The sequence below is a fragment of the Oryzias latipes genome, chromosome 6 (assembly GCF_053564925.1).
Source record: "Oryzias latipes strain Hd-rR chromosome 6, Olatipes_Hd-rR_3.1".
NCBI lineage: Eukaryota > Metazoa > Chordata > Actinopteri > Beloniformes > Adrianichthyidae > Oryzias > Oryzias latipes.
In genome coordinates, this window is record NC_136242.1 from 20,719,549 (window position 1) to 20,747,317 (window position 27,769).

A 27,769-nucleotide genomic window follows, 5' to 3' on the forward strand; every position below is an offset into this window, starting at 1 on the left:
CATGATGCCCTTAATATAGGGTTTTAATATTTCTTTGCTAAAATACTTTCAAGTAATAGAATTATGACATATTAAGTAAGACATATTTCCAAGACATATTTAAAACCTCATTAAAATGCTGGTTTAGTGAATGAAGTTTGCTAAAAAGCTATTGCTTATTTTTAATACTAAAAAATTGTTGTAAATTAAACAAAATCGAAAATACATGAGGATATATAGGGTTATATGCAAAACAATGATAAGTGATAAATCCCTTGTTTTTGATTATCACATCTCTTTTTTATAGTACAAAATTCAAGAATGAAGCAAAGCACAACAATATTCTACTATTGTTATTTTTACAGTTCATTTGCTGCAATTTAGATTCCAAGCTAGAGTTTGGTAGTTGTTCTATTTTGCACCTTTTCAAAAGTGTCTCTCCCTGGTTTCTATGTTTTTTGTTACACAAAAAGCTTGTAACGTGCTCACAACAGTGAATCTCTAGACCAAAAAATTATTTTTGTAGGCGTAGTCGACTGTTATTTGACAAAAACTAAAAAAATTGGATTTTTTTTAAATAAATGTGCAACGACTGACCCCAATTTGAGGTTAAGTTGCCTTGCCAAAGAGGCAAATTCCTTTTTACCGTAACATTGGTAAAAAATACGCATGCGTGTTTTCATTATACAAGTTTTCTGTTTAACAAACCACAGGGCATCCTCTTATATTTGTTATTTTTCCCAATAAACACTATTTTTGCTCTATATCTATAATAAAGGCCTAGTTTCAAAGTGTTAGAGTCAACGTCTTGTCTGAACTGCTGTCGTATTACAGTATTTACGGTAATGTGTGTGTGTGTGTGCCCTTTTGGTTTGCTGTGCTTTTCCGGGAAAGGAGCTTTTTTCTCTCTATATATATGAAGTTAAAAGAGCCAGAGCAAGAAAACATGAGCCGCGAACGAGATCAGACAAATGCTCCATAAGTGCGAAGCTGACGGCAAGTATACACTAAAGCATTCTTTTTTTTTAAAATACAGATTATAAATGAGAAAAGAGACTTGATTGGATTAAAAAATCGGGCTGTTGACAACAGCATGACATTTCGCTATAAACGCGCATTTCTCTGGAAATAAGAAGTTACGTTTAGGACTGAACGTCGATCTTCAAGTGTTTTCAAGTGGAGAATATACTTTTATTTTCGTGAGATGCGTTATTATGTTTATTTTAGTAAATGGAGGCGGTCTAATTAATCTTTTTTTTTACAGCCAGAGAAAAATGCACAGATGACGGGATCCCGCTATAGTCAAATCATGACAAGAGGTTTGTTATTTTCCTAAACATAAATCGCACCGCCTTTAACAGTCTTTCTGACTAACTCTAATGTATGACAGCTGAAGTTTTGCCTTGTTTTGTTAAAGAAATCGTGATTGTGCGCCATCCCGTTTCCGTGTGCGTACCTGTGAACCATAAGGTGACCCTGCGAGTCCGCGCTGAGGGCACAGGCATCCTCAATTACCAGTGGTTCTCTGAGGACGAAAACGCAGTAAGTTGGGTTAAAAATATTGGAATAATTGGAATAATTTAGTTGGAAAAACAAGAATTGGTTTATTCTTTGCCGCTTGCAGCATCATTTTTAAATTATATATTTCTCTGCTCTTAATTTTCTGTCTTAAACAAGGTAAAAAATAAAAAAAACTTTTTTTGTTGTTGAATTTCTCAAGGTACCTGGTGGCACTGAATCAAACCTGACAATTACAGCTACAAAAACCCAGCTTTTTGTGTGCAGAGTGAGTGACCACTTCCTCAACTATGTGTTCAGTGAATGGGTAAAGGTGAAGGTGCTGGACATTAGTAAATCAGGTAAATTGTTTTTGCAGGGTACGAGTGAACATTGTCTCTTTGAAAATGGAAAGTTTGTTAAAAACTTTTGTTTCTTTTCAGGATTACCTGTTGACTGGCAGGGAAATCCGCACATTGCTATTAACCCTAAACCTCAAACCATTCAGCGAGGCTCAAAACTCACTCTCCTCTGTGCTGCCTTTGGCATCCCCGCCCCTCACTACCAATGGTACCAAAATGGACAGCCTTTGCTGGACAAGACAAGTGACACGCTACAGGTGGGAAATGATGCAAACACATTACAGCCATGGCTAATATTACATTTAGATTGGTATTGACAGTAAAAGGAGTGTCCAAGAAGATAACCTGGTTTATTGATCTTACAGATTTCCCATGCAACCTCTGAACACGCAGGATCATACCTGTGCTCTGTATCTAATGTGCTGGAGGAAAGATGGACCGATGCAGTTGATGTTAACATTGGTAGGTTGAGAGTAAATTTTATAAAATAATATTTTATAACAAAAAGAAACCCAGCTTTATTCTCACTCCTTTCATTCCACTGACTTTGCTCAAAGCTCAAGTTTTTTCCATTGAGCTTGAGGTACTTTCCCATTTTCACTGAATTAAAAGGAAGTTGGTTAACTCCAAACAGAGCTTGGTCTAAATCTTAGACTTGAAACAGGAAAGTGATGCAAACTGAAACTAACTTTGCCATCTGTCTTCTGTTTATGACTTATGTTTTGATACATCCAGTGCATCACCACAAAAATCAATCACAGCGTGGAATAATACATTTGTGTACTTTCAAAATGAATACAATCAGGTCGATTACTAAAGTGAAACGATTGTGTTAAACTGATTTTTACTCTTCTTTTATATCCATTAGTGCAACCTGACCAGCTTCCTCCCGCAGTGCTCACAGGTACGGTTTATCCAGTTTGCAATATTGGATTAGATTGCATGATTACATTGATCTAGTTATGAATATAGTTTTCATACTTTGTTTTTCCTTCTATTTAAAGCTACTGATAAAGTTGCCCTTCTTATTGGCAATCTAAACTATTCCAACCACCCGGTCTTGATGGCGCCCCTGATGGACGTGCGGGAGTTGGCCAACCTGTTGCAGCAGCTTGACTTCAGGGTGGTTTCCTTGCTGGACCTCACCATGGGGGAGATGCGGTCTGCTATAGACAAGTTCCTGCAGCTCCTTGACAGAGGAGTTTATGGTAATAGGTTTATTTCCATAACTGTTATATAGATATGACACATTTTTGAAAATGTTAAAGCTACTTTTGGAGATATTTCAAAAATATTCAAATCGTTGTCATGTTCTGGTATTGGCTGTGGTCAACTTGTAGATAGTAAAACTGTGTATCTGGGTGTCATAAGGGGTTGAGTGAATAATTAACCAAAATTAGATTAAAATTTTCACATTTTTTTTATTTTATTTGTGAGCAAAAATATATTTTATTCTAGCTTGTGAATTCCTACTGAATTTAGAATTAGAAGTTGTTCATAGTGTGGTTTGGGTTTGATTTGTTTATTGACTGTAAACAATACAACAAAAATCCCACAAATACACCAAACTCATTACAGAATTAATGAAATGCATTGATTAAAAAGAAAATAAAAAATACCTATATATAATCACAATCATAAATAGAGATTTTTGCAATGATGCAGACCATAAACACTTTGGGTCACATTATATTTATTCAATATAATGATTTTAAACTAAAGTCAAGTAGATTTACTGCCTGAAAAGGAGGAGGAAGAAGCGAACTATATATCTATATTCTATTGTGGCAAAAAGATTCATTGTGTATATTATTAAAAGAAACAATGACGATGAAAAATCTCTAAAGTCTGTAAGATTTTTTGTAAAATCGTGTAAAAATACCAAAACAGAGCACCTAACTAACCAGTCATATTAATTAAATCAATGGAATACTTTCTGCTATTTTTACTGTTATATAGGTATTACATAAAATATTGTTACCTTACCTTGCCATGTAGATTAGATATATCATTATTTTTCTATATATTTTCACATCTTTCTCTTCAAAGTATATGCTTTAAATAAATTATCATCTTTATATACAGCCAGTCTTAATATTATTTATTCCAGTTGTTGACTTTTAAAATTTCAACTGTGATGGTAAAGCTGATCTAATCTAATCTGGACTATTTTGGTTGCATCACAGGCCTTTTTTACTATGCTGGTCATGGGTATGAACATGCTGGGAGGAACTACCTAGTAGCTGTTGATGCTCCACAGCCGTATCGGCCTGAAAACTGCATCTGTGTGCAGAGAGTCATGCACAAAATGCAGGAAAGGCAGACTGCGCTGAGTGTAATGCTTCTGGATACCTGCAGAAAATGGTTAGTGATGTTATAAAAAACACAGTGGTGCATGATATTTCTGCATTGATGCTTGTTATTTAATAGGATTTTTTTCTACTTTTATAATTTTAGGTACAACCAGAATTGCATACCTTCAGCTATTATGCCTCTTGGGCCAAGTGGGAACACAGTGTATGGTTATGCCACGTACGTGTCGTCAAAACAAACAAAAGCCAAACTAATGTCAGACTAGTACATTTATTATAGTATAGTATGTTGACATCACAACTTTTCTTTTTCCAGATGTGAGGATGCTGAGGCATTTGAGGTTCAAGATGGTGGAAAGAGTACTGGAATCTTCACCAAGTACTTGAACAAACACATTTTACAGTCAGAAAAAGTCACGCATGTCTTGGAAAAGGTGTCTGAGGGTAAGTATATTTGTAAAAACAGATTTTCTTTATAGCGAAAAATTATAAAAAAATTATATTTTTAATCAAATATGAAAAAAGATTTTCCAACCAAGAGAGTCAAAGTTAATGATGAACTGATTTGCATTTATTTTATGTACAAGGCCTGTTTAAAGTAACGTCATGTAGTAAATATTGTCTGCTTTTCATTAGCTTTCTATTTATGAAGGATATTTCATAATGGCAGTTGCACATGTAGGTTAAACGTCACTGACAGGGACAAGCTGTTCTGTGGTGTGCTGGATGGAGCATAGACAAGTCCCATAATTATGGCATCTCAGTTTTATGTTGTTTATCAGTCACTTGCAAGTATTGCCGTGTCGGTTTCTGGAAAGAGAGTTTGAGAGATCCTCCTCTTTTTCCCCCTGCAAAACATGATTTGTTGGGATCTGGCGAAATCCATTTCTGAGGGACCGTTACCAACGTGACCTCATTTCTTGGATATTCAGGCTGTTGGCGAGAGAACAACAAGAAACCTGAGAGCTGCTGAGGGCCAAACAGCTGCTGTGCAGTTCGGGCACCCCCTGCCTAAGCTCTCATGGGGTTCTCGCAAATTTTAGCTGGCAATACAAGATGGGCTGTATCAAGCACTTTGTATGGAAGTCCATGAAAACTATTTCAAATAAGCAAATGTTAGTATTTTGCATAAGCTTCATCTGAGTTTCAGTCCATCATTGGCAAACTTAACTTTTTGAAAGGCATATCTCATAAATGAATTGTCCGCGGTAAAATTTAATCGTGCCTATTTTGGCAATTTTTTTTAATGATAAATCTTTAAAGTTTTTTTGTATCAGATTTACTTGAATATTCTTCCTTTCTTCCCTCAAGATCTGGGTAAAGACCCCCTGGTCACGGGAAAACAGGCAGTGGAGATCAAACACACTCTGAAGGAACCTCGATCTCTTGCAGATCAGGTTCGAACCACCGGTCACACCAGAGAGCTACACCTACGAGATGTGTGTTGGAGGCAAGCGAATGGTAAGGTGCTGGAAATTCCGCAAGCTGACATGCTTTTAATCTGGAGGCTGAGGCCCCTCCCACAGCTCAGCCAGGGACAAACCATGTGCAGACGCTGTGGTCAGATATATTATTTTTATTTCCATTCATGAAAAAGAGGACGTCTGTTTTTGACAAACCGAAATGAGGAGCTTGTCTAAGCAGGAAGTGTCGTTTTGACCTATTCTACTTCTTGAAGTTTACACAGAATTAGCCATTTCTAAATGTAACTGTGATTTTGTGGTTTGAAGATCTTTGTCCTCTACAGACAGGATGAAAGGTGTCTGTAGCCTAACTATGATGCCTTACATTTGATGTTGCAATTTTTTTGTAATTAAACACTGTAGTTAAACTAAGGCCCAGTGATGCAACTTTTAAGTTTTTATTCAAAGTAAAAAGAAGCTAAAAATGTTATATCTCCTTTCAGAACTCCCACGGAAGAAGCAGCTGATGTTTCTTTGTGGTGTAGAAGTGGAACTGTGTTTCTCCGCTCTATTCTCAAACGTCCTGGTTGCTTTTGCTACTGTGAAAACCACAGACAGTCGTGTTCAGGACTGCACCATCACACTAAGCAGCATACCTGTAAGTATACTTTCATTTAACCAACTTATCTGTTTGGGTATATTGTCAAACTGGCTGCAAACAGGTGGCACTTAAGAGGTTTTCAGAGGCTGTATGCACCTAGCAAAGTGTTCAATGTAAACTTATTCTCAATTTTTTCTACTTGTACTTCGTCTGTCTTTGAGGGTTGCATTAAAATTATGACTTTTGTCTCGAAGATCTTCTAAATCTCGCCCATTTAAAAAAAAAAAGAAAGAAAATTCAGGGTTTTATGTAATCAAATATATGTTTCACAAAATAGAATGCAGAACTTTTCCATTTACACAAACTATGATGACTACCACCACCCACGTATCATATACTCCAGGAACTTCTGCCCAAATATGGGCTTCCTGTATTGTGCAACCATTGACAAAGCAGGAAAACCTCTGTGCTGCACTTCCCTTGTGTAACAACTTTTTAAAAAGAAAATATTTTGGCCCATACTGACATCTAGTGGTGGATTTGTGTACAAGCAAGGATAGGCTGTGTTCAGCGAAAAACAAATAAAAAATAAAATAAAGTTTCTTATTTGTTTTCCTTAATTAAAGTAAATATAATTAAGTCTCACTAACAAAATTCCACGTTTATCTTTTTAGCCAATTGAAGATATATTTTCCAAACCTGGTGGATCAGAGGAGATGGACTCACTACTTTTTAATAAATCTTATAACCCAGACTGTTCTCTACGACTTTGCTCTCTTCAGAAGCTAAAGGTATGAAATCCATCATCTGTGTCAACTTTTTGTCATTGTGCAATTTTCAATTGCTAACTATTAATGCCCTTTTTTCCTCTTCTTCTTTTAGGAGTCATTGGTCATTAAGGTGGATCTTCACTATACTAACCAGGACAGTAAGCTGCGGCACACAGAAACTCAGCGGGTCAATATAGGAAAGCCTCTGGTTGCATCTTGTGAGCTGTACAGGGGCAATCATGTGGCGTCTGACAAAAGACAAAAAGCAACGTCAGCTCGAACTGTGGAGAACATTTCAAACAGCAAAGCACCAACAAACCAGAGTCTGGCTTGTCATCCGTTCACTAGAAAGGCAGTGTGTGCTCCAAACCCTGCCACGCCTCGGAGCAACGAACCAGAGGAAAACGATGAAAATGAGCTACAAAACTTCTACTATCCGCCTTAGATCTGTCTTGTTTTGTTAATACTATTCCTAAATATGATGTTTATTATCATTAATCATGTATTTTATCTTATTGTTTCTCAACAAAGTACTTTAAACACATTAGTACTGTATACAGATCTTATTTTAAACTTTATTATTCACACTTTTTCTAACTAGTTGTTTACCGGTAATTTATAAAATGAGAATGTTTCTGTCAATAATCTATGCAAAAAATTGTAATTGCTAGTACTGTTACATTGATTGTTAGTTTTTTTTTTAAAGATATTTCACATTTTTTGTGGCAAAGCTTTGACTTTTGGAATGTAATTTGTGTTCAGATGGTGCCTCCTGAATGATTGTTTATAAAAGTGGCAAATGCAGGTTTGCCTAAATCATGAAGCTAACAAATGGGATCACTTAATTTGTCGCATAATGGGTGTAGTTTTGTTGTTGCTGGTGAACTGTCGCAGATGCAATACAGAAAGTCCACAAGAAAGACTGGATTTGTGTCTCATTACAGAAACATGAGTAACAAGTTAAAATGTGAGTTTAACACAGATTTATTTTAAAAGCAGTACTTTTCTTTTAAAATATAATTTATATCAATAAAATCCAAGGCTGTGTAACCTTTCAACACATAAAGGTGAAAATCAAGAAGAAAATTTCTTAATAGATAAACCAGCACACATGTTGTGTGAACAACAACTGCATAAAAAACTGACAGAATGCATCACATAAATCAAGCTATGACTATTATTCAACATCCAGGGGAGCTTCCATAATAGTTTCAGGGTTTCTGAAGATATATATACGGTATATAAATTTTAATCAAGTTATGCTTCTCTTACCCAGAAGACAGAGTAACTCTTGTGCTATCCTAGGCACTTTAACATTGGGAGTTGGGTCATCTAGACCCACTAGACAGTGCTCTGAACCTTTTTTCTTCAATGATTTGTGATCCTCACTGGTGTCCATGGATTACATGAAATCTTTCCACCTTTATCCACCTTTGTCATGGTAGGGAGAACACGTCAATGTAAGGGTGGGGTCATCTAAGATAGCACAACAAGGGTTAAAAAAACAACCCCATTAGGAGCTGGTATTTTACCATGTCATCAATATTCCTCCGTACCAAACAGGTTTATTATGTAAAGGTAAGCACAATTTTCGCAAATGAATCACTGATCATTTACATTACTATTTAAAAAAAAAAACGTAAAAAGTTGAATTATATCAAATAGACAGTGAACTATGGCTTCTATGGCTAAACTCAAAACAAGCATCACATATATTAGCTTTGCTTGGTTATACCTGCAAATTTGGCCGTTCTGCCCATTCCCCGGAGTAGCTCGCCGTGATCGTATAGTGGTTAGTACTCTGCGTTGTGGCCGCAGCAACCCCGGTTCGAATCCGGGTCACGGCAAGGGTGAATCTAACGTGGGGTAGAATTTTGTTTTCAATGTATTTTAAATCAGGAGCAACTGGTTGTTTTTGTGCAAGATACATATATAATGTAAATTTTAAGATGATAAAAAACATGGCATTGTGAAACATTTCGTCTGTCTCTAATTTATGGCTTGTTTATCATTGTATTTTGCTATATTCACGCCAGACTTCCAGTTTATCACCATGAAATAAGTGTTATGTCGTCGTCTGTGTTTTGTCTTAGTAAAATAGGACCTTCTGTCATATTAAAAAAAAAAAATTCTACAAGAGTAATGTCCGTCGTTGACCTGCCTGTGGCATTCTAATACTATTACATTGCAATGACATAGACGAATGAAGTCCTTGGAAAGTCCATAGCTTTTTAGGTCACACTCGCAAATCCTCAGAATTTATAATCTAATTGATACTTTATTTATCCCACAATGGGGAAATTCTTCTCTGCATTTTGACCCATCCTCTGGGGGGGAGCGGTGAGCTGCAGACTAGCCGCAGTCTATAGACCGCGCGCTAATCTACCAAAGAAAAGAAAGAATAGCACATCTGCAATTTAAGCTGGGATCATGTATAGACTTTTCTGGAGAGATCTTCTAATACATGAACCGGCATTTTGCTTAAAAAAGTCTGGAGAAAGAATCGTGGGAAAAAACGCCTCGCACTCCCATAGGTTCGCTTTGACGTCAGTTTTCACCGGAACCCGCCCACCTTCTCAAGTTGCAGCGGTGAATGGTGAGAGAGAATCCTGCTCTTCACCAAAGATAGCAGCGTCGCCGAGCCCCGCGCTAGACCTGGATGCTGGCATCATCACACTCCCCAAACGGACCCACGACGCGAAAACTTGACAGGACAACAATGGCGCACGCCTGGGGGGCCGAATCCGTGCTCGCGGCTCGTCTACTGGAGCGAAGAACAGAAGGCGGTCGATGTGACATGCACTCGCACGCTGCTGATGAGTTTATTGTTCTGGTCCTGTAGGCGCAGAGAGAGGCGCTTCTCTCGAGAAGAAGATGTTGAGCCGATTTATGAGTGGAAGCATCAGAAACCTGGAGAGGGAATACAACTGCACGGTCAGACTTCTGGACGATACGGAATATACGTGCACCATTCAGGTTAGTCACCTGTCGACCACTGCTCATGCACTCCGCGAACGAAGGGAGGCGAATCCTGCTGCAATAGAATTGTGTGTGATCTTTTAAACAGAAAAGCAGGAGTTTGAGAAGATCTGAATGCAAGTCAGCAGATACCCAGACATATGTAGATTTATATATATATATATATATATATATATATATATATATATATATATATATATATATATATATATATATATATATATATATATATCTTTCACAACATATCAATTATATTTTTCCTTTAAAGTTTGGTTAGGTTTGATCATAAGTTTATTTGCATATCCTAGAAGTTAAGACCCACTGCGATAAAATTAATGTTTTTTGTACCATTTTCCTGTGGCCTTTTTCTGATAGTGGATGCCATTTCAGAAAATTAAACTTAAAATAGCATTTTTTGAGTATATCTTTATTCAATTCTTTGTGAATCAGGAGCAGACAGAAAAGCCTCTGAAAAAAGGCTGTAGATGTGACGTATAACTTACTATGGCAACCCGCAAGTTCCACTCTGATTTGTTTTCTTACAGTCAAGGAGACCCTGTCTTCGATTTCATTGTCTGAGTTGTCTTCCGGCTCAAAACTATACGACTGGCTCCAATATTGCTCGCCATTTTTGTTACATTTAATGTTAGTTTGGGGTTGTAAGGGGCTAAAAGCTAGCGGGAAAGAGTCTAAACAAAGGGATGATGGGAAATGGGGGCAGGCTTACTTCACACCAGCGGTCCGCCCACAACTTGGTGGAAAATTTATAATCAACTCCTGCTGCTCTGCAGAAACTATGTCCAAAAGAACAACACTGGTTTTTAAGATTTTGGCTAAAAACAGAATGATCATAATTAAAAGACAGCTGGGAACACTCTTAAAATAGATCAAAAGCTGATTAGAGTGGGACTTTCACCATTTTGCAATCCATGGCTTAAAAGATTATTTTTTTCAGATGATTTATATGTAAGCTTATTCTCCTGCTTTTTACTTGCTTGTACTCATTTGAATTGCCACCAATTGCTGTTATTTAGTGCTCATGTCATTCAATTTCCCAAGACATCTGCAAATTGGTTATCCTAAAAAACACACATTTCCTAAGTTACATAGAGTCTACATTGATAAGATGTAAACCAGATTGTGCTGCAATGTTAATTCAGATGCAAATACATTTTGACCAAAATGTTTGTATGTGCACGAGTAACATTTTCATTTCTATTTAAAAAGAGGAATTTAATGAAAAACATTGGCTTCTAAAAAAACATTGCTTTGAAAATCAACCCACCGTATTAAACTGTCGTCAGGATTTTGCAACAGTATCAACTGTGCTTTGATGATTCTGGTGTTTTATCTTCACACTGATGTTATGAAAAAATGGAGGTGAGAGGGCCTGTCACTTAAATCAGAAGGAAAATAAGCGTCTTCCATTTGTAACAAAGGCAGGGAATCCTCTAGGAAATTTCTGCAGCAACATGTAGACAAAATAAAAATACAGCCTTTCATTTGTAATATTACAGAAATATTTGGTAATGAATGCAAGTATTCCTGTTGTTTCCCTAAGGCTTTGTTTTGTCTTTTCAAAACGAATAATGGCTACATAGGGCATAAAGATTGTGCTGGAGGGCTGTGACTTTGTGTCCAGGTTGTAAACAGACCTGTGTTCCTGCTTAAGGCTGAGAAAGTGATGGATCACGGCCAGATGGACTGTGAAGTCAGCAGGTGAGCTGTGTGCAGCAGAGTCAGGTGGCTGATGTCACCAAGGATGGGAGGGGAGTGGAGTGAAAGGGGAGAGTGGTCCAGCTCTGCTGTGAGTGTCTGGCGGACTGATTCTGTTCCTGTCAAACCCTGTTCCAGAACTGGAGTGAAATAATCCCCCTGAGTGGCTACATTGTGAATTAATAGATGCTGACTTGAAGGGCATCATTATTTGGTAGGTTTGCCCACTTAAAAAGAAATCGACAGTCTGTCATCCTAGTCCTCATCCGAGTTAGAAAATTAAGCAATCAACTTTATTAGCCTTTTTAATTTAGGGAAATAAGTATTTGAACCCTCTTGCCAGGAAGACTTGTGGCAAAACCAATATGTAGCAGCACAGAGATCAGAGGTTTCTTTTAGCAAGTTTCTGCACAAATCACAAGGAATTTGGGCCACTCTTCTTTGCAAATAACTCATTAACTGTTTTTTTAGAGCTATTTCTCACTATTGTCATGATCATGGAAACCGCACCAAGTGAGATCTTGTTTGGGTCCACAGATCTAGGTTGATTTATGGTTGTGTTGTATTTTTGCACAACTGCTGTCACCTAAACCCCCAGCTTCTTGCTGATGGTTTTGTAGTCCATTCCAGTCTTATGCAGGACTACAGTCATCTCCCTTTAATCCACTGAAAACTCTTTAGTCTTTCCCATGTTGGAGAGTTTGGAGTCTGACTGATTGACTGACTGTGTGTCATCAATTCAGGCGAGAGTTTTTTTGGGAGAGTGTGTGTGAACAAAACTTTTGAAGGCTAATACATATTTCCCTCCCTGTATTAGAACATTAGGGTTTTCATTTCCAAAGAAAGAGCCAGGTTTTGGACCGGCTTATTTTTAAATTTTCTTCTCCTGCTTTGTGAGAGCCGAATTGTTTCTCTGATCTTTTTTTCTGAATCCCCTGAAGCTTTTAATGCATCTAGAATCAAATTTACCTCAGCCTCTGCCTTCAGCATTAACCAAGAACTAATTTATTATATTAAACAAAGTCATAATGGCATCTATATTATGTTTATTTTTTGCTTTAATGAATTGTAGGGATTTTCATCCTACTTTGAGGGTGGAGTAGTGGGCACTTATTTTTTTACTTAGCTCTGTAGAGTTCTTATCCAGCTGCTGGCTGATGGAAGAGACTGAAATCCTCTGCTGCTCTCAGGGACACTCAGCTCTGTCATGTTAATGCAGCGTTGCAGAAGAGAACCAACACTGTAGCCATCCAAATCAAGGAGTCAGAAAACAGCATTGAAATTTGGCAAATTGGTTACTGTAAATTTAACAATGTAGTTTACATTTCTTATAGCCTGCTTTCCTTACAAAACTTTATTATTTAAACCAGCATTGCAGCTCATATTGCTGATAACAATCTCTATCCCGGATGCAGAGCAATGCATCAGGTGTATTTCTGTTTTGCCTTTTTTTTACGTTTTCTCTGAGACAACCACAATCTCTTATAAATCTAAATGCTGTCTTCTGTTGGTCATGATCCACTGAGGATGAAATTCTAGAGCATTTCATCCTGCTCTCTTCTTGGAGCTGTATGAAAATGCTGGTTTTTGTCCCATCCAGATGTGGATGGGACACACCAGCCCAAACTGACATAGGTACCAAAAGCCAGTTTAATGATCATACCGTTACTGTGCTTTATTGGCCTGCAAACTCACCTGATTTGAACTTGAGAGATAATTTATGGACTGTTGTTGAGAAGAAATGATCGTACAATCTAGATCACATTAAGACAGCTTTCATAAAATCCGTATGGCATTTTTTTTTACTTTTATCTTTTTAGTTGACTAAATGAGTGCCATTTACCTTAAAACTTTGTATATATGTCAAGCTCTATGAGCATTTTATTTTGGTACTAACAGCATAATACTAAAGATATTAGCACACTCTTTGGAGCCGGATCAAACACAAACAAAAGAAAAAAGGCCGGGCAACTGTTTAATGAGCTAAATGGTGCATTCATCGCATCAGTGACAGATGTTCCTGAGGTCATGAAAAAAATAACTGTTTACATTGATTAATAGTGGTTTTAGTAGGGGGAATACAATACATTTGCAAAAAACAAAAAACAACAACACCATTTCTAATAAATAAACTGAATCCTTGAGTGTCTTTTGCTTAAAATTCCCTAATAGGTTTATGGTTTAAGTCACTTTTAAAAAGTCATTTTCACTCTATGACTTATGGTCAGTATCCTGGCCTCAGGGGGCATCATATTGACCATGTTCAAACCTTTTGTAGTTTATGGTCATTTTGCACCTCACACTGACGAGCTTTATCATGTGTGAGTTCACATTTTTAGCCAAAACCAAAAAGGGCTGTTCTCCAAGTTGGGCTGCAAAACAAGCCAATATTGGAAAACAGAAGAGTTTTAGTTTGGGTATTTGTTTTAAGAAAACACTTTTTATTTGTCTCATATAACTGATTGAAATGGATGCTATGTTTGAAAATTTCCATTAGAAATAATCTCAGGGGAGTGCTGCTGGTATTTAGCAGCATTAAGGCCCGTACACACCGGGACGAATATTCGCCAGGCGTTATTCGCCAGCGTTTTTCGCCACGTTTTTTGTGTTCACACCCAGGCGATTTTCGCTGACGATGAGTGGAGTGAACATGCAATTTCATTCCCTGACATTAGATGGCGCTTAATGTAAAACAGAAATACTCCTGTACACAAGGTGGCGCTGCGCAACTTTATGCTTCTTAAAGTCGCTTTTCACTCAGAAGAAGAGAGCAAGTATTTACACGCTTGTCAGAATCAAACAAAGAAAACATGAATATTTCAAGCACCAGTAGCTCCAACTGGTGCTTGGTTCGGGGATATTTTAGAATGTCCGTCATTATTGCTTCGCGGCAGTGTAGACGCTACTTGGCGTCTATCTTCTTCGCTGGTATGTGTGCTCAGCAAGGCAGTTTTGTGTTTGAGCGCCCCCAAGTTGTGTTTTACTGTAACTTCAGAAGCTCCAGACACGTGAGCAAAAGCGCCATTCTCATTGGTCGAGTAGATTTCGACGCGACGCGTCGAAAAAAAAAACGAACCCGAGGCGTTTCTTTTTTTTTGACGCTTTAACGCGTGGCGTTTTTTCGCGTCGGTGTGCACACTCTCGTTGGTGCCCTTTGTTTAGTCACGAGGCGTTAAATCGCCGACGAAATTCGTCCCGGTGTGAACAGGCCTTTAGTCTGCAGCAGCATCACGACTGGGTGAACCTGTGGCACATAACTCAGGATTATTCCACTGTGGGGAGCAGTGGAGGTCAGAATAGCCCTGCAACTTCTGTGAGGGTTTGATATGTGGGAGCAGCTTCTTGCCATTTACACTCTATCAGTCACTTTGCCTGTGAAACCACAGAAATATTATATCAGGGCTGCAAAGGACTGCTCTGAAAGAAGTCTCTATTTGTCACCCTTGTGTCTTATTGCTGCCTCTACACAGCGCTGATCTTTAGCTGGGTAATACTTGGAAATGCATGTCTGTTTGGATTGCATTACAGGGATTTATGAAAGACCTTTGTGTAGGACCGGATATCATATCCCTTTTGCAGCACACCCAAGGAAAGATATGAGTTCACACTCACACATCCCCAATAGTATAAGCTCTTATGTCTCATAAAAGTCAATCCTTTAGGGTGTTCTCAACTCTAAATGTGGGTTTGGAGCTTGTTTGGGTGTTTCTTCTTCATCAGTGTCACTTGTGTGTTGAGTGTACTCGGTTGGATGAAGAGGAGGTGGCCTGTCAGTGCATTGGGTTAAGTCTGCTGAGCCCTTTGTTGTGTTGTCGAGGATGTATTGTGTGACAGAGAGGGCCTGAGGTTATACGCCACCTGTAAGCATGAATTCTTGTGAAAATCTAAGTTGTGACCATTGTAAGAGAAGAAGAGAGTAAAATGGCACCAGTCGAGCTGTTTTCTTCTCATTACAAGTCTCACTGTAAAGAGACCTAGCCCACAGCCATGGACATACAAACAGCTTGTTGATTACATTTACATCCTTCAGTAGCCATGTAAATGGGTTTGCATGGTGCAGTGCAGCTCTGGGCTGGGAAAATTTCTACATTTACATTTACTTACCCACTTAAACTCTTAATACTGTCATGGCCCATGTTAACAGCTGCCACAATGCACAATGACATTCAGGGGCCTTATAGGTAATCAGATAAGAAAAGTGTTCAAAGCTGACCTAAAAAATTGTGTTACATCAAAGAGTTATTTAATATGAATCTGTTTGGATACAAAACTGCTCGTGAAAGGCTTGCAACTATTGAGACAATAATGAGGATTCCTCATTTGTATTTGTCATAAACAATATACAAGATTTAACTTATTTCTTTGGTGCTTTTTTATTTATGTAGCAGTTTATTTTAGAAATATTTAAATTTTGAATTTAAGAATTAGGATTTGTTTGTTGTCATGTCCTCATTTTTGGCACAAAATCAATTTATTACGGTGGCCTTAAAGTGCAAATTTCACCCCCAAATCCCTCAATGTCACAGTCACAGATTTCTGTTTGTCCTCTTTTTCACTTCCCTTATAATCATTGAGGTCTTGTTTGTCTTTGGCCTCAGGGTATGGGATATCCAGCCTTTTGTCTCTATGCATTTCAAGGCCACTCTACATCTGCCAGCTAAAAAACAAGCACAGTGATGCAAAAACCTGTTTACAATTACAGTACACCTAAGAGTTTACTACTTTAGATAATTCTATTTTCTATGTTAAGTTTAATAATCTTAGTAAACAACAACAGAAAACTGCAGAAAAAAACATGTTTATTTTACTAACAAAGACTGGTCACCGTACTTGGAGGGAAAGCTGCTTTGTGATGGAAATCAATACCAATTTATGTATCATCAGCTCATTGGCTAGGTGCTGAGCTGGCGTGTAGCTCCAGTTAATGCGGCCTGACAGCCATGACATTTTTCTGTTGACCAATCAGCTAACTAGGAAGAGTGGAGAAAAAACGCACAAATGTTTCCCTAAAGCGCAATGTGTCATTAAGAAGCATTTTTGAAATTATTTATGAAACACATGCCTCCCCCTACTTATTTTTCAGTGGTCTTTCATCCTGCCCTCCTCATCTCCACGGGCTGCTTCTTCTCCGTCTTTAGAGTTGGGCTTGTAGTTTAATTTCACGCATTCTCACCGCGGTGCTTTTTGAGCTAATGACTGCTGTGCCGCCTTTCTTTTTCTGCATCTCTCTTTCTTTTTTCTGAGTCTTGTGTTTTTTTTATTTGTCGCCTCCTCAAACCTTCGGTTTGCTGCAGGATCCTGATTTCTGTTCAGAAGTGTTAAAAAAAAACGTAATGATTTTCTGTATTGTTCATGTTAGAATATCAAATAAACCTAAAAGGTATAGTTGCAGGTGTCTTTACCTTGATATGATCATTTTTATCTTTGTTAATACAAACAGCTGTAAAAAAAATTTTTTTGAAAACATACAAATTTTACATTAGTGGATTCATGATGTTTTCTTTATAGTTTGGTCTGTTGATTCTGTTGACTTGATCTATAATATTGGATATATATTCTAACAATTAGTATATTTATTCATAATTCAGTTGATAGCAAGTTGTGTATAAATAAAACAAAGGAGTGAAGCATGCAAACTGAGTTTGGAAGTGCAGCAGCGTAATAAATAGTTTACTAAGAAAAATTCCAGAAACACATCTTTCTTGAGTCTTGTATACTATATTTTTGAGTCAACAATCATGTGTTTAACAAAAATATGCAGATTCTATAATAATAATTTCCAAGCACTAAAGTCAACATCTGCAAAAAAAAAGTTTAAACTAGGAATCACCATCCAAATGTTCCAGTTTTGTTTTTTAATATTTAATCTTAGAGCTCAATAGTTGCATTTTTGATTAGGTATGGTGTAAAAACTGAATTTTGCTTCATGCCAAGTGGGACAGTTAGAACTAATATAAACTTTTCTTACAGCAGAAATGAAAAAGAATAGAAAAATGAGACAAGGACAGAGATTATATCAGTTTTAATGGATTAAGCTAGAATCAGCAGGCCACAAACTCCCTACTCCGCTCCATTCTGATTCATCCACTTGTAGATGACCATATCTGTGTATGTCTTCAATTTCAAAACTTAAAAAATGTAACGTTTCAAAACGTAACGCCAACATTTCTCACCATTTTTGTTGCACCCGTAATGTTAGGTTGGGTTTTTAAGGGGCTGTAAGATAGCGGGAAAGTACGTAAACAGATGGATGACCGGAGATGAGGGGAGGGCTTACTCCACGCCAACAGTCCCCCCCCCACAGCTCAGAGGTAATTTTCTAATCAACTCCTGCTGCTCTGCAGCTCCTAGAAAATAACAGTTTTTTTTTTATTCTGGCTAAAAACGGCATAATCATAATAAAAAAGACCACTTACATTAGATCAAAAGAGGATTGGAGTGGGATTTTAAATATTCAGTATCTACCCAGCAGCTCCTTAGTTAGGATGCTAAGGATGAGTTTTGAAACTATCACCTTGTTGCATATAAAAATACTTTAAAATTCCAGCTTAAAATTGACTTCTTAGTTTGATGTTATTAAATGTGGGGGATTGCAGCACTTTATTTCTGTATGAAATGTTCTGTTTAATATTAATGAAGAAAAAAAAAGTGCCTTCAGTGCAGCAGAAGGTTAAAAGTCAGTGTTTAACCAGGTTGAGCATCACAGTCGAAGAGTTTACACTTGAAGCACAATATGTGCTCTGTTGAAAGAAAACAGAACCTTCCGTCCTACAGTTGTGGCTGAGAATCTGTGAAGCGAGCAATAGGACTTCTCTCTCTCTCTCTGTCCATTTTTTTACCCTATTTAAAAAAAAAGTGGCAGAACAATATCTTGCTTTCTTTCAGTTCAACGTAAAGTTAAGCAAACAGTCTAAAAAACGTTTAAAAAATTGATTGCAGATGCATTTTGTGGGCAACCCCTATTGCTCTGTTTGGCAGATTACATTAGCATCTATTCATGCATGCAGTCAGCCTCCTTTTCCCTTTGTGTGTGTGTGTTAGCACAGTAGTCACAAGAGACGCATGTCTCTGAAGAGAAGATAGATGTACACACACACACACACACACACAAGACAAAGGCTGGCCTCACACAAACATGCAAAGCATTGAAACAAAGGAAGCCATGTAGCTTCTGCCTCAACTCAGCAAGTATCTTTAAATGAAAACTGGAACGATGGTGGAGCTTTGCAATATTACTGATGAAAGTTTTTACCATAAAATATCCACATTTTGGTGTGTTGATTTATTTTAGGTGATAAGTACCTATCTGGATGTAAAGCCATACAGACAACCACTGCTTGTCTCAGTTTATCTCATTTGTCCCCACTGCAGTAGCTACCAAAAAAAGAAAGAAAAAACATTCTCATTGTTTCTGCTTCATTAATTTTGCCAAGACATGTTAGAGAACATGCCAAGAAGAAGATGAGTTATTAGGATCTCATCTCTCCTCCCCATTTTTAAATCTCTCTTTCCTTTTTTTCCACCCCTTCGCACTCCAGCAAACTCATTAACACACATGTTCAATTCACTTCACAAATTCCATCCTGAGCCTGATAACATTTGCAGTTGTAATTGGATGCTCTTCCCACATCCAGGACAAGAAACCACTAAAAGAACAGCGGTAAGCCTTAAAAACAGCACTACTATGTTTAGTGAAAATGGGTTTTCAGGCCAAGCAGAGACACAGCTCCAGGATTTAACAGCTGCTCATGTGGTACTCTCTGTGAATACATCTCTGGTAGTGTCATCATGTTTATTAGCTTTTTACTATGTAGATCCCAGAATGAGCAGCTTTTTTTACTTTTACATATTTCCTGAATGACCCTGTTTCCTGTTTTGTCATAAGATATTTCTTACTGGTGGTCCTGAACAAATGAATGGAAACAAAACATGGTTGAGAAAAGATAAAGAAAAACATTACGTTTTCCTGTGAACCAAAATAATGCTCAAAATTGTCCTTAATGCTTTTTGACTTCTACTATTCTTGTGTCTTTCCAGGATTTTGCAGGTTTTTATTAATTATTGCAGACATTTTAAATGTATCTGATTAGTTTGCCAAAAAGCAATGTATCATATAGTTTTTGTATAATATTTTTGTGTCCAGACAAGAACAGCACAGTTTAGCCTGTGCCGCCAGCTCTGCTTTTGTTGTGGCTCAGTGCTCAGACAGAGGTGTGCCGTATGGCAGCAATGTTTAAATCTGGAGGGGATTTTTCTAACGGCAGCGCTCCCCTCTTTGCAAATGGGGATTGTGTAGCTTATTGCTGCCTGAAGTGTGGGAGACAGGAGCATTGAGGGTAATAAAGCACTGTTTGCACTGCTACACAGCATGTCAGACCGCTAATTCTTTAAAAAGAATAACAACTAGTGTTTGCCCGAGGTTTGTTTGAGAGCAAAAACCTATATCTTCTACATTTAATTGTGAATTGTGTGAAATAAAGGCATTTTCAGACTTGATTGCTTTTAAAATAATGCAGGTAAAAAGCATGTATATATGTAAATACTTTTATTACTAGAATTCAGTGTATATTTCATGAATTCTGTGGATCAATGCATTCTTACAGGTTTAAAAGGCTTTTTAGGGGTGAATTCTACTTTACCCACAAGCCCAAGTGCTGCAGTTGTTGGAATCAAAATATCACAAATTGCAAATTAGCACAATGACAAATAACATGGCGGACTGGGGGAAAACTGATTTGCCTTGTGAATTTTCGATGAGCATAGTCATTGCTAACTGGAGCTGCTCCTAGAGTGCAGGTGCAGCCTGTAAGCTCCAGAGAGAAGATGGTCTCGCCACCTCTGCCCGCATGAAACCACAAGCTAATGAATCATGAACACGTTCAGCGTGACCAGCATCTGAGAAGATTCAGCGGTCTGGATCTGTGATACTGACCAGGTGGACCATCAGCCAAATGAGTCATTCCACATTATAACTTTCATAATGGTTTTGTTTTTGAAAAATCAAAATCACACATGTTTAAAGCAAAATAACTGTAATATTAAAAAAATACATAAATCAACACAAGACTGTTAGCAAAGGTTAAAAACCTACTTATATTGAAAATGTTGCATGTAATCATTTTGACCATTTATACACGCATTTTTAGTTGGTCTTAAATTAAAACAATTGATATATCACATTAGTTTTGCTTTATCAAGAGATGTGATGTTTTTTAGCTACAATTTTTAATTTATGGCCTTTTATATATTTATTTCATATGCAGATGTCCAACTGCTAAAAACTATTTGCAAAATGTATTTTATGAAGTAGAAGCACACTGTGTTCTGTCACTGGACTTAAAGATTTTGTGATGAAGTTTGACACTACAAAGTGTTTCACAAACAAAGACCAGAAGTTTCTTTAAATATTTAGAAGTGTCAGTGCATTTTTTATTAATAAAGATTTGGGTTTTCTGCACATGTTTATTGGTTTAGGCATGCAACAGTGAAACTACTGTAAAGACAGTCACTGCTGGTGGGTGTTTTTGCCATTTTTGCCATCATTTGCAAAATGCTCTCTTTGTATCTTCTACTGATCTAACACCAACAACTCAGACTGGATACATCTGTAGTTTTAACATTATTATGCTCCATAGGAAGTTCAGTTTATTGCATGTTTTTGCCACTTTCCCTGAGTAAACTGGTCATCGTGATTCTTGAATAACTTTGGAAGGAAAGATTTAGAAAGGAAACAATCCACTAGATAATACTAAGTATTTGATGCCCCACCTTTGTAGCTTGTATTAATTATGCCTTTTTATTTTGCCCCTATACTCGGTTCACTCAGTGTGAACTGAGTGAAAAATACAAAAAGAAGGAGGCACTTATGGGCTGGCCGTTCAGCACTAAAAGTAGAATGTCATGAAAATATGGCTAGATACTGCTTATAAAGTAATAACAAGTTTAAAAAAAATGCAACTAAGCTAATAACACTAAAGCACATTCAGCAGAAATCTGCATTTTTGTTTTATTGAAATTTTCATAGAGGTTTGAAGATTTAGCGCTTCATATCAAAGCGGAGAAAAATAATAGTTGTTGGGTTTTTGCCAAGGTTATTCTCTTCTGCAAAATCTGTTTTAATTATCCCCCAGTGGTCAGGCTGTGTTTCTTCTGTGACAGTCAGTTTTTCACTGAATACGTCATACACTGCAAACATCTGTGTTTTTTGTACCAGCAGGAGTGTTGTCTTCAATAAAGACGCCTGTTTATTACCTTTGCATGTGGATAGATCTCACACCAGCATTTGTTTACTGCCCTGCCCAGTGTAAGGAGGTAGTCTTATGGTCATGTAAGGCAATCGGCAGAGCTGTTTTGTGCCGGATCCCCAATGTGACTAATGCTGATCAAAGTCCTGCTCTCTTTTTTTTTTGCATCATAGCAAGCCTTAATTTATCAGATTCTATTGTCTCGTCTATTTTCTAATATACCTAAGGAAGAAATTGGAAAGAGCTAAATGCCCAAAACCTAAATACACCACACTGTTATCGATATCTGCTGCTGATCCAGTCTGTTGCAACCTGTTGCAGGTAATTCAGATATGCAGTTGAGATTGAGGGAGTTATTGGTTATTTTGCTTCATAAATGATTTACATTAAGGACAGCTTTACACAAGTGGCATTTTTAATAAGCCTTTTATCATACAGGGCCATACTAAGTTATAACATATGATGTCTGGGCACTTGTAAAAGATGAAAACCATCGAGTTTGCAAAAATAGTGACACTGCAGAGCAAATGTAATTTTTTTTTTTTTAAAGAGGAGACATCCAGACTTAAGGCGACGACCATCTGCCTGTGTACGGCTGGAGTGAGAAGTTGCAACGTGGTGACTCTCATGGTTTTATACCTCATGAAACCATAACTTGTCATTTTTTTCGTATCAGATGGAGGCATAGTGGTTTTGGCATTCTGGTCAACATTGAATCTCCACCACAAGACTGCTCAGAGGCTATCACACCCACCTCTTTTATGCCCATAATGCATGTGCATTAACAAATTTAATGGCTCAGCCAAGCTCTGTGTTGAGCCACATGACTCTTTTAGCTAAGTAATATTAGATAACTTCTGTAAAAGCTTTTTCTAAATGTTAGTGACTGGAAACTCTTAAAAATGAAGAGACTCAAAGTTGTTTTAGGCAGCTTTTGGATTTTATTCTCACTTTTGAAAGTAAATTAATGTATCACTACTTTGGCTAATGACCAGGCAAGCAGTAGTCAGACCCTTGTTTTCTGTGGTATTTGCTATTTATATTCAATTCAATTTCATTTGTATAGCCCAAATTCACAAAAACAGTCGTCTCGATGGGCTTCTATTTATATTCAGAAATTAGACCTACTTATGTTAAAATCGTTCATTTCAGATAGAAAAGGGTATTTACTTATATAAAAACAGGGCTTTCCGGCCCAGTTCAAACAGGCACATGGATATGGCACCAACACAGTGCGAATGCTGCACAGAGTAATTGTCACACTGGACAGCCTCTGGCATATGGGACTCTTCCACTTTTTCTTTTTGCATAGTGATAACAAAGTCATCTTGTTTTTTTATTTTTTTATTATGTTTGAACAGCCATTCAAAAATAAACTAATGTTTCTACTGTATTAGATTCAAAGCTCAAAGTGTCAATATCAAAACTATTTGCAATCACCATAGCCCTGCAACTAAAAGCATTTTTAATATTCCTCTTGTTGTAAAGCAGATAAGGCACTCTAGCATACAGTAACTCCACCATCCACTTAGGCCTCAGAAGTAAAAATATCTAAATATTGTTTAGTGACTACAAAATTCACATCCGGTTTAAAACTGGCTAAATTATTTTACACCAAACATGTATTTTTGGTATAAAATCTAACTTTTACACATGCAAGTCCACAAGAAATTTCTTACATTTGCCACCAGCTTCCAGTGGTCATTTAAGGAACTGCAACAATTGGTATTTCCTGGTTTGGCAAAAATGTGTGGGAAGTTTGCGGACACAGACACTAGTCTGGTGAGTAGATTGGTTTTGCAAAATGTTAGGGGACTACCAACAGGGTCATTCAATTACAACATGTTAACATGTTCAATTGCAGAATGAGTAATGGAGAGTCCTGCATTCCCAAAAGGGGCTTAGTACTTTCTAAAGTCAGCAATCACTGTAATCCACCAATGCTGGACCAAATTATGAGCCCTAAATACTTACTGGGGGATCCATAGAATTGGAAAGCTGACAGATGAAGGCAACTTAAAGACAATTTTAAGGTGCTTTACAAACCTTGTCAGTGTTGCAGAGAGTGGGTGTTGAAGGTTGTTTGTCAAGGTTATTGCCTGATGAGTCACTACTGGGAGTCGGTGAAAGGAAGCGAGAGGGGGCACAGCAGCTTATCAGATGAAAAATATAATGTAATTTAAAGCATTCACAAATCCTTTAGCTTGTCATGCGTCATGCAAAGACAGATTAATGCATTTCTTCTAAAGAGAATAAAGTCCCAGCATGGCAGCAAAACACCATGCCAGAGAATCAAGTATGCCATTATTGACTTTGAATCACACTATTAAGGCATCAATCTTGTTTTGTGTAGTTTGTGGAGTGGGAAGCCAAACCCTGTAGTCATTTCACTTATGCAAAGTGGAGAGAAATGAAGGTAAGTTGCAGCTATACAGGTCTAATTCAGCTTTCCACACTGTTCCTCCGCTTCCAATACCACACATAGCAGCCCACTCTGAATCCTTTTTTTCCCTCTGTGACCCTATTTTTATTTCCAGAAGTGGATTATTTATCTCCATCAAGATGTTTTTTGTAAGCATTAGCATGAGAGGATAATCGGATATATAATATTATATTTCTGGAATTTAGTCCATGAAGCCATAAAGTATGATGCGCATATGCTGCCTGTGTTTGAGTGAGACTACAACTGGTTTGAAAAGACATGACTTTAAAGATTACACTCCAACGGTGGAAGAAAAAAAAAACAACTACCACCAAATATGTCATGCATTCTTTGACTTTTTTCTATTGCATTTGTTGATGTTTTTTTCTTATTGTTTTTCTATGAGTGGCAGCGTGGTAAACATTCCATTTCCTTGTCCTTGTAGTTCAGTCTTGCTGCAGCACATCATCACCATGGCAACAGCTCATCTCATCTTTGCTTCCCAGGTGTACTGTGTAAGGTTTGACCAAATTCTGTACACCCAAATAATGTTTTATTACATGTGGCATGTCCTTTCATTCCTCACATTTTTTGATTTATTCTTTTATTATGACAAATATAAACTCTCCAGTTTTTTTCCTCATGTTTTTGCTTAAATATATCTTTATTTTACGATTGTTAAACCTATTCCTGTTTCTGCATAGTAGAGGATAAAAGACAAAAGCAAGTTTTATTACTGTGCACACTAAAGTTTAGAGATGAAAACCCGCCTGGTCTGGTGCGATAATTAATGCCTGAAGGTTGTTTTATAGGCACGTCTTACTAATCCCACCATGATTCTTTGATAGGCTCACGGTTTGAACGGAAAGACTGAATCCCGGTGGAGTAAATGGATGACGTGATAGAAGGGAGGCTGTGTGGGGGCCCGGTCATTAAAGAGAATGATTTTACGGTGTTAATGAGATCAGCTTTCTGGGCTCAAGGCTGCTGGTTTGTGGAGGATCCAGTTCTCTCAGGGCTGCAAAGCCTGAAGGACTCTGGTCTTTTAACTCTCCTTCAAGAGAATTTGATTCAAGGTTACAGATGTCCCAGAGGAACTTATCAACTTCCTGATGACATTGCTTTTGTTCGAAATCACTGAAATCCCTGTCATCACCAGAAATCAATTCGTTTGGGGTTTTTAATGTATCCCACTGGGATAAGGCTGATTAGTTAAATATATAAATACAAGTTGTTATTTGGTGTGATTTTAACCTCAGGCAATAATTCGCAACAAAAAATGGAAAGAAACAATTTTCTGTAGGATGGCTGTAATCATAATGGGCATTATGTGTTTTTGTTGTGGGTTGCGCACAATCACCTGTTCCTACATTTCTTGTGCCAAAATCCATAAATGTTGTACATTTTCACATCCATTCCTGAGAGGAATCAGTAAATGTTTTATATTGCTGAAACATCCTGGCTAATGTAGAAAGATGAGCTGTTTTGATTAACAATCCTCCATCCAGAGATGAACATTAGTTTATAAACGTTTAAATTTTTGTGAAAACTGCTGCATTTTCTGTTGAGCTCCTAGCTCCTTTGTCGTAAATGTTTCTTCCCAAGCTGCTGTTTAATAAAGCCTCAGTTTAATTCTGTTGACATAGATCATTCATGCCCATTTATCACTTATTAGGGGGGGGGTCCTCGTTTTACTGGGCAGCCTGAATGGCAGAAGAACCATAAGCTCTGCTGACACTCCTATCCTCACATCACCCCGTTGCAGTTTTTCTTTGCTGACTCAGATAGCACACATCTTTTGAGGTTTTCATAATAGCTCATCCATCTACAGCCAAAGGGAAGCATCAGCACGGTGTGAGGGTAAGGATGGCGATCAAACCTCTTGAGTTATAGGCCTGCTGTGCTTTTTGTGCTTTGTTATGAGGTGATTAATGTTTTCCACTCACCAAAGTAATCTTCTTTACAAAGCTACCTCTGCCCGAGCCTGGTGATCTGGACACAGAGTGGTTTAGCTTTTATGGGGATAAATAAACCGACCGCTTGTGAAGTTATGAGTATTTTTCTGTTGATTTCCCTTACTAATTGGTTTTCCTCCGATTTCCCACTGGGGTTTGAAGACATTTCTATGTGCATCTCCTATTAACATAGTGGGTGACTGAGCAGATTGGTCTCATTTGATTTAGAAAACAGGCTTTTCACCGACCGAAGAGTGCAGAAAATATCATTTGAAGGCTTTCTTTAAATCTGAGACTTTCTGAATTAATTTCCATGACACCCACCTGGAAGGCGTCCCACTACAACATGCTGGGTGATCATTGGCCCCAGCGGAGCATGACTAAGTACATGCAGGGGAAACTGCTTGCAGCAAAGTGTGCAGCCTCCCACGACACTCCATTCCTAGTCAATTCAGACCGCATGCCACCCTGTGCAACCAAGCCATGCCATTCTAGCCTCCCCCTGGGCTAACAAAGACCCCTTTCAGACCAGCCCTCTCTGTGATCATGCAGAGCAGAAGCAATCTGTTCCTCTTGGTTGCCCAGTGTGAAGTGACCCAGACTTTTTCTTGCTCAAACAGCAAGACTGGTTGTGCTTTAGGGTTTTTCTGCAAGGACGTTTTGATCTTGAAGCAGCATGAAAGCAGATATTTACTATTTACACGCTTGTGTGTGCTAATGCGTCAGTGTGTTTTAACAGGCAGGGGTGTGGGGTCTGTGGCCTTCAAAATAAAACACAAATAACTGTTCTTTAAAAGAAAAGGTTATGGAGTAGTGCCCTTTTCATTGGTTACCCTCAGCTGAAAACACGTGGAAAAAGAGAAAAGGGATGAATGGATTTCAACTACAATGCACTCAAATCAATATCTAATGTTTTGTTGAAATTCAAAAGTCTGAATCATCACTGGAAAAATTCAATGACAGTGGTTTGGTCGTTTTTGACACTTGGTCTTTTGTTTGTAAAGTAATAATGCAGAGAAGGCGAAATTTACTAAGCACTATCATTAAATTTTATTTCTCTTGAGATCATTTTTAGATGGAAGTACAATAAAGCTGTAACATCCAATCTGTCACCCACATGCTGTATTTTTAACTTTTGGTGGTATGGGTTCTCGCTGCAGGAAAGTGGGACAGAAGCTTGAAGTATCTTGGAGATACAGAGCCATTTTCATCAATTCACCTCTGATGGTTTTTAATGCTTCAGGGCCAGAATGCTATTTATTTTTTAGACTGACCAGGTTGAAAGTGGGCAGGCCAGTGCACCGTTTCTCCTGTAAGCCCTTTGAAGAGATGTCATATTCCTATTGTGTCGGTCATCGGAATCCACTTGCTCATCCTTCCTGAAGCATCAATCCACTGACCTCAATCAGTTGCACGCTGCACAAAGAATCTTAAAAACTTTTAAGTTAGTACAAGAAAAGGATTTTACTTCTCACATTACTGTCAGCAGTCTGCTTATGTCATTGAGTAAAAAATGTTACACTTTGCAT

General features: G+C 37.7%; 2 protein-coding genes and 1 non-coding gene across 8 annotated transcripts in view; all 3 read left to right on the plus strand.

The window, feature by feature from the left end:
• The first annotated feature begins 833 nt into the window (after positions 1 to 833).
• malt3 (MALT paracaspase 3) lies at positions 834 to 7,844 on the plus strand. The gene is made up of 15 exons (XM_078948749.1): positions 834 to 979; positions 1,248 to 1,298; positions 1,397 to 1,521; positions 1,700 to 1,838; positions 1,920 to 2,095; positions 2,204 to 2,300; positions 2,707 to 2,742; positions 2,843 to 3,046; positions 4,025 to 4,202; positions 4,296 to 4,370; positions 4,467 to 4,594; positions 5,462 to 5,611; positions 6,057 to 6,211; positions 6,829 to 6,945; positions 7,037 to 7,844. Exons 2-15 carry the CDS (start codon positions 1,262 to 1,264, stop codon positions 7,367 to 7,369), a joined length of 1,950 nt encoding a protein of 649 aa, XP_078804875.1. The 5' UTR covers positions 834 to 979; positions 1,248 to 1,261; the 3' UTR covers positions 7,370 to 7,844.
• An 855-nt stretch (positions 7,845 to 8,699) lies between these two features.
• trnah-gug (transfer RNA histidin (anticodon GUG)) lies at positions 8,700 to 8,771 on the plus strand. Its single transcript has one exon. It is a non-coding gene; the product is annotated as a tRNA-His (tRNA).
• Positions 8,772 to 9,106: 335 nt separating this feature from the next.
• frmd5a (FERM domain containing 5a) overlaps positions 9,107 to 27,769 on the plus strand; it is a 46,144-nt gene continuing 27,481 nt past the window's right edge. For 3 of the 6 annotated variants that reach the window (XM_020704065.2, XM_078948748.1, XM_078948746.1), the window contains exon 1: positions 9,107 to 9,900. In XM_020704065.2, the coding sequence (XP_020559724.1) occupies positions 9,799 to 9,900 (102 nt within the window). In that variant the 5' untranslated portion in view covers positions 9,107 to 9,798. The remainder of the gene's footprint in view (positions 9,901 to 27,769) is intronic. The other 3 variants (XM_004070018.5, XM_023955820.2, XM_078948745.1) reach the window with 1 other exon arrangement.

Excerpts from the sequence above, each read along its gene's own strand:
- malt3 (XM_078948749.1), top strand. The coding sequence starts at position 1,262 with ATGACGGGATCCCGCTATAGTCAAATCATGACAAGAG. Across the intron at positions 4,203-4,295 it reads CTGGATACCTGCAGAAAATG|GTACAACCAGAATTGCATAC; the intron begins GTTAGTGATGTT and ends TTATAATTTTAG. Across the intron at positions 4,371-4,466 it reads ACAGTGTATGGTTATGCCAC|ATGTGAGGATGCTGAGGCAT; the intron begins GTACGTGTCGTC and ends TTCTTTTTCCAG.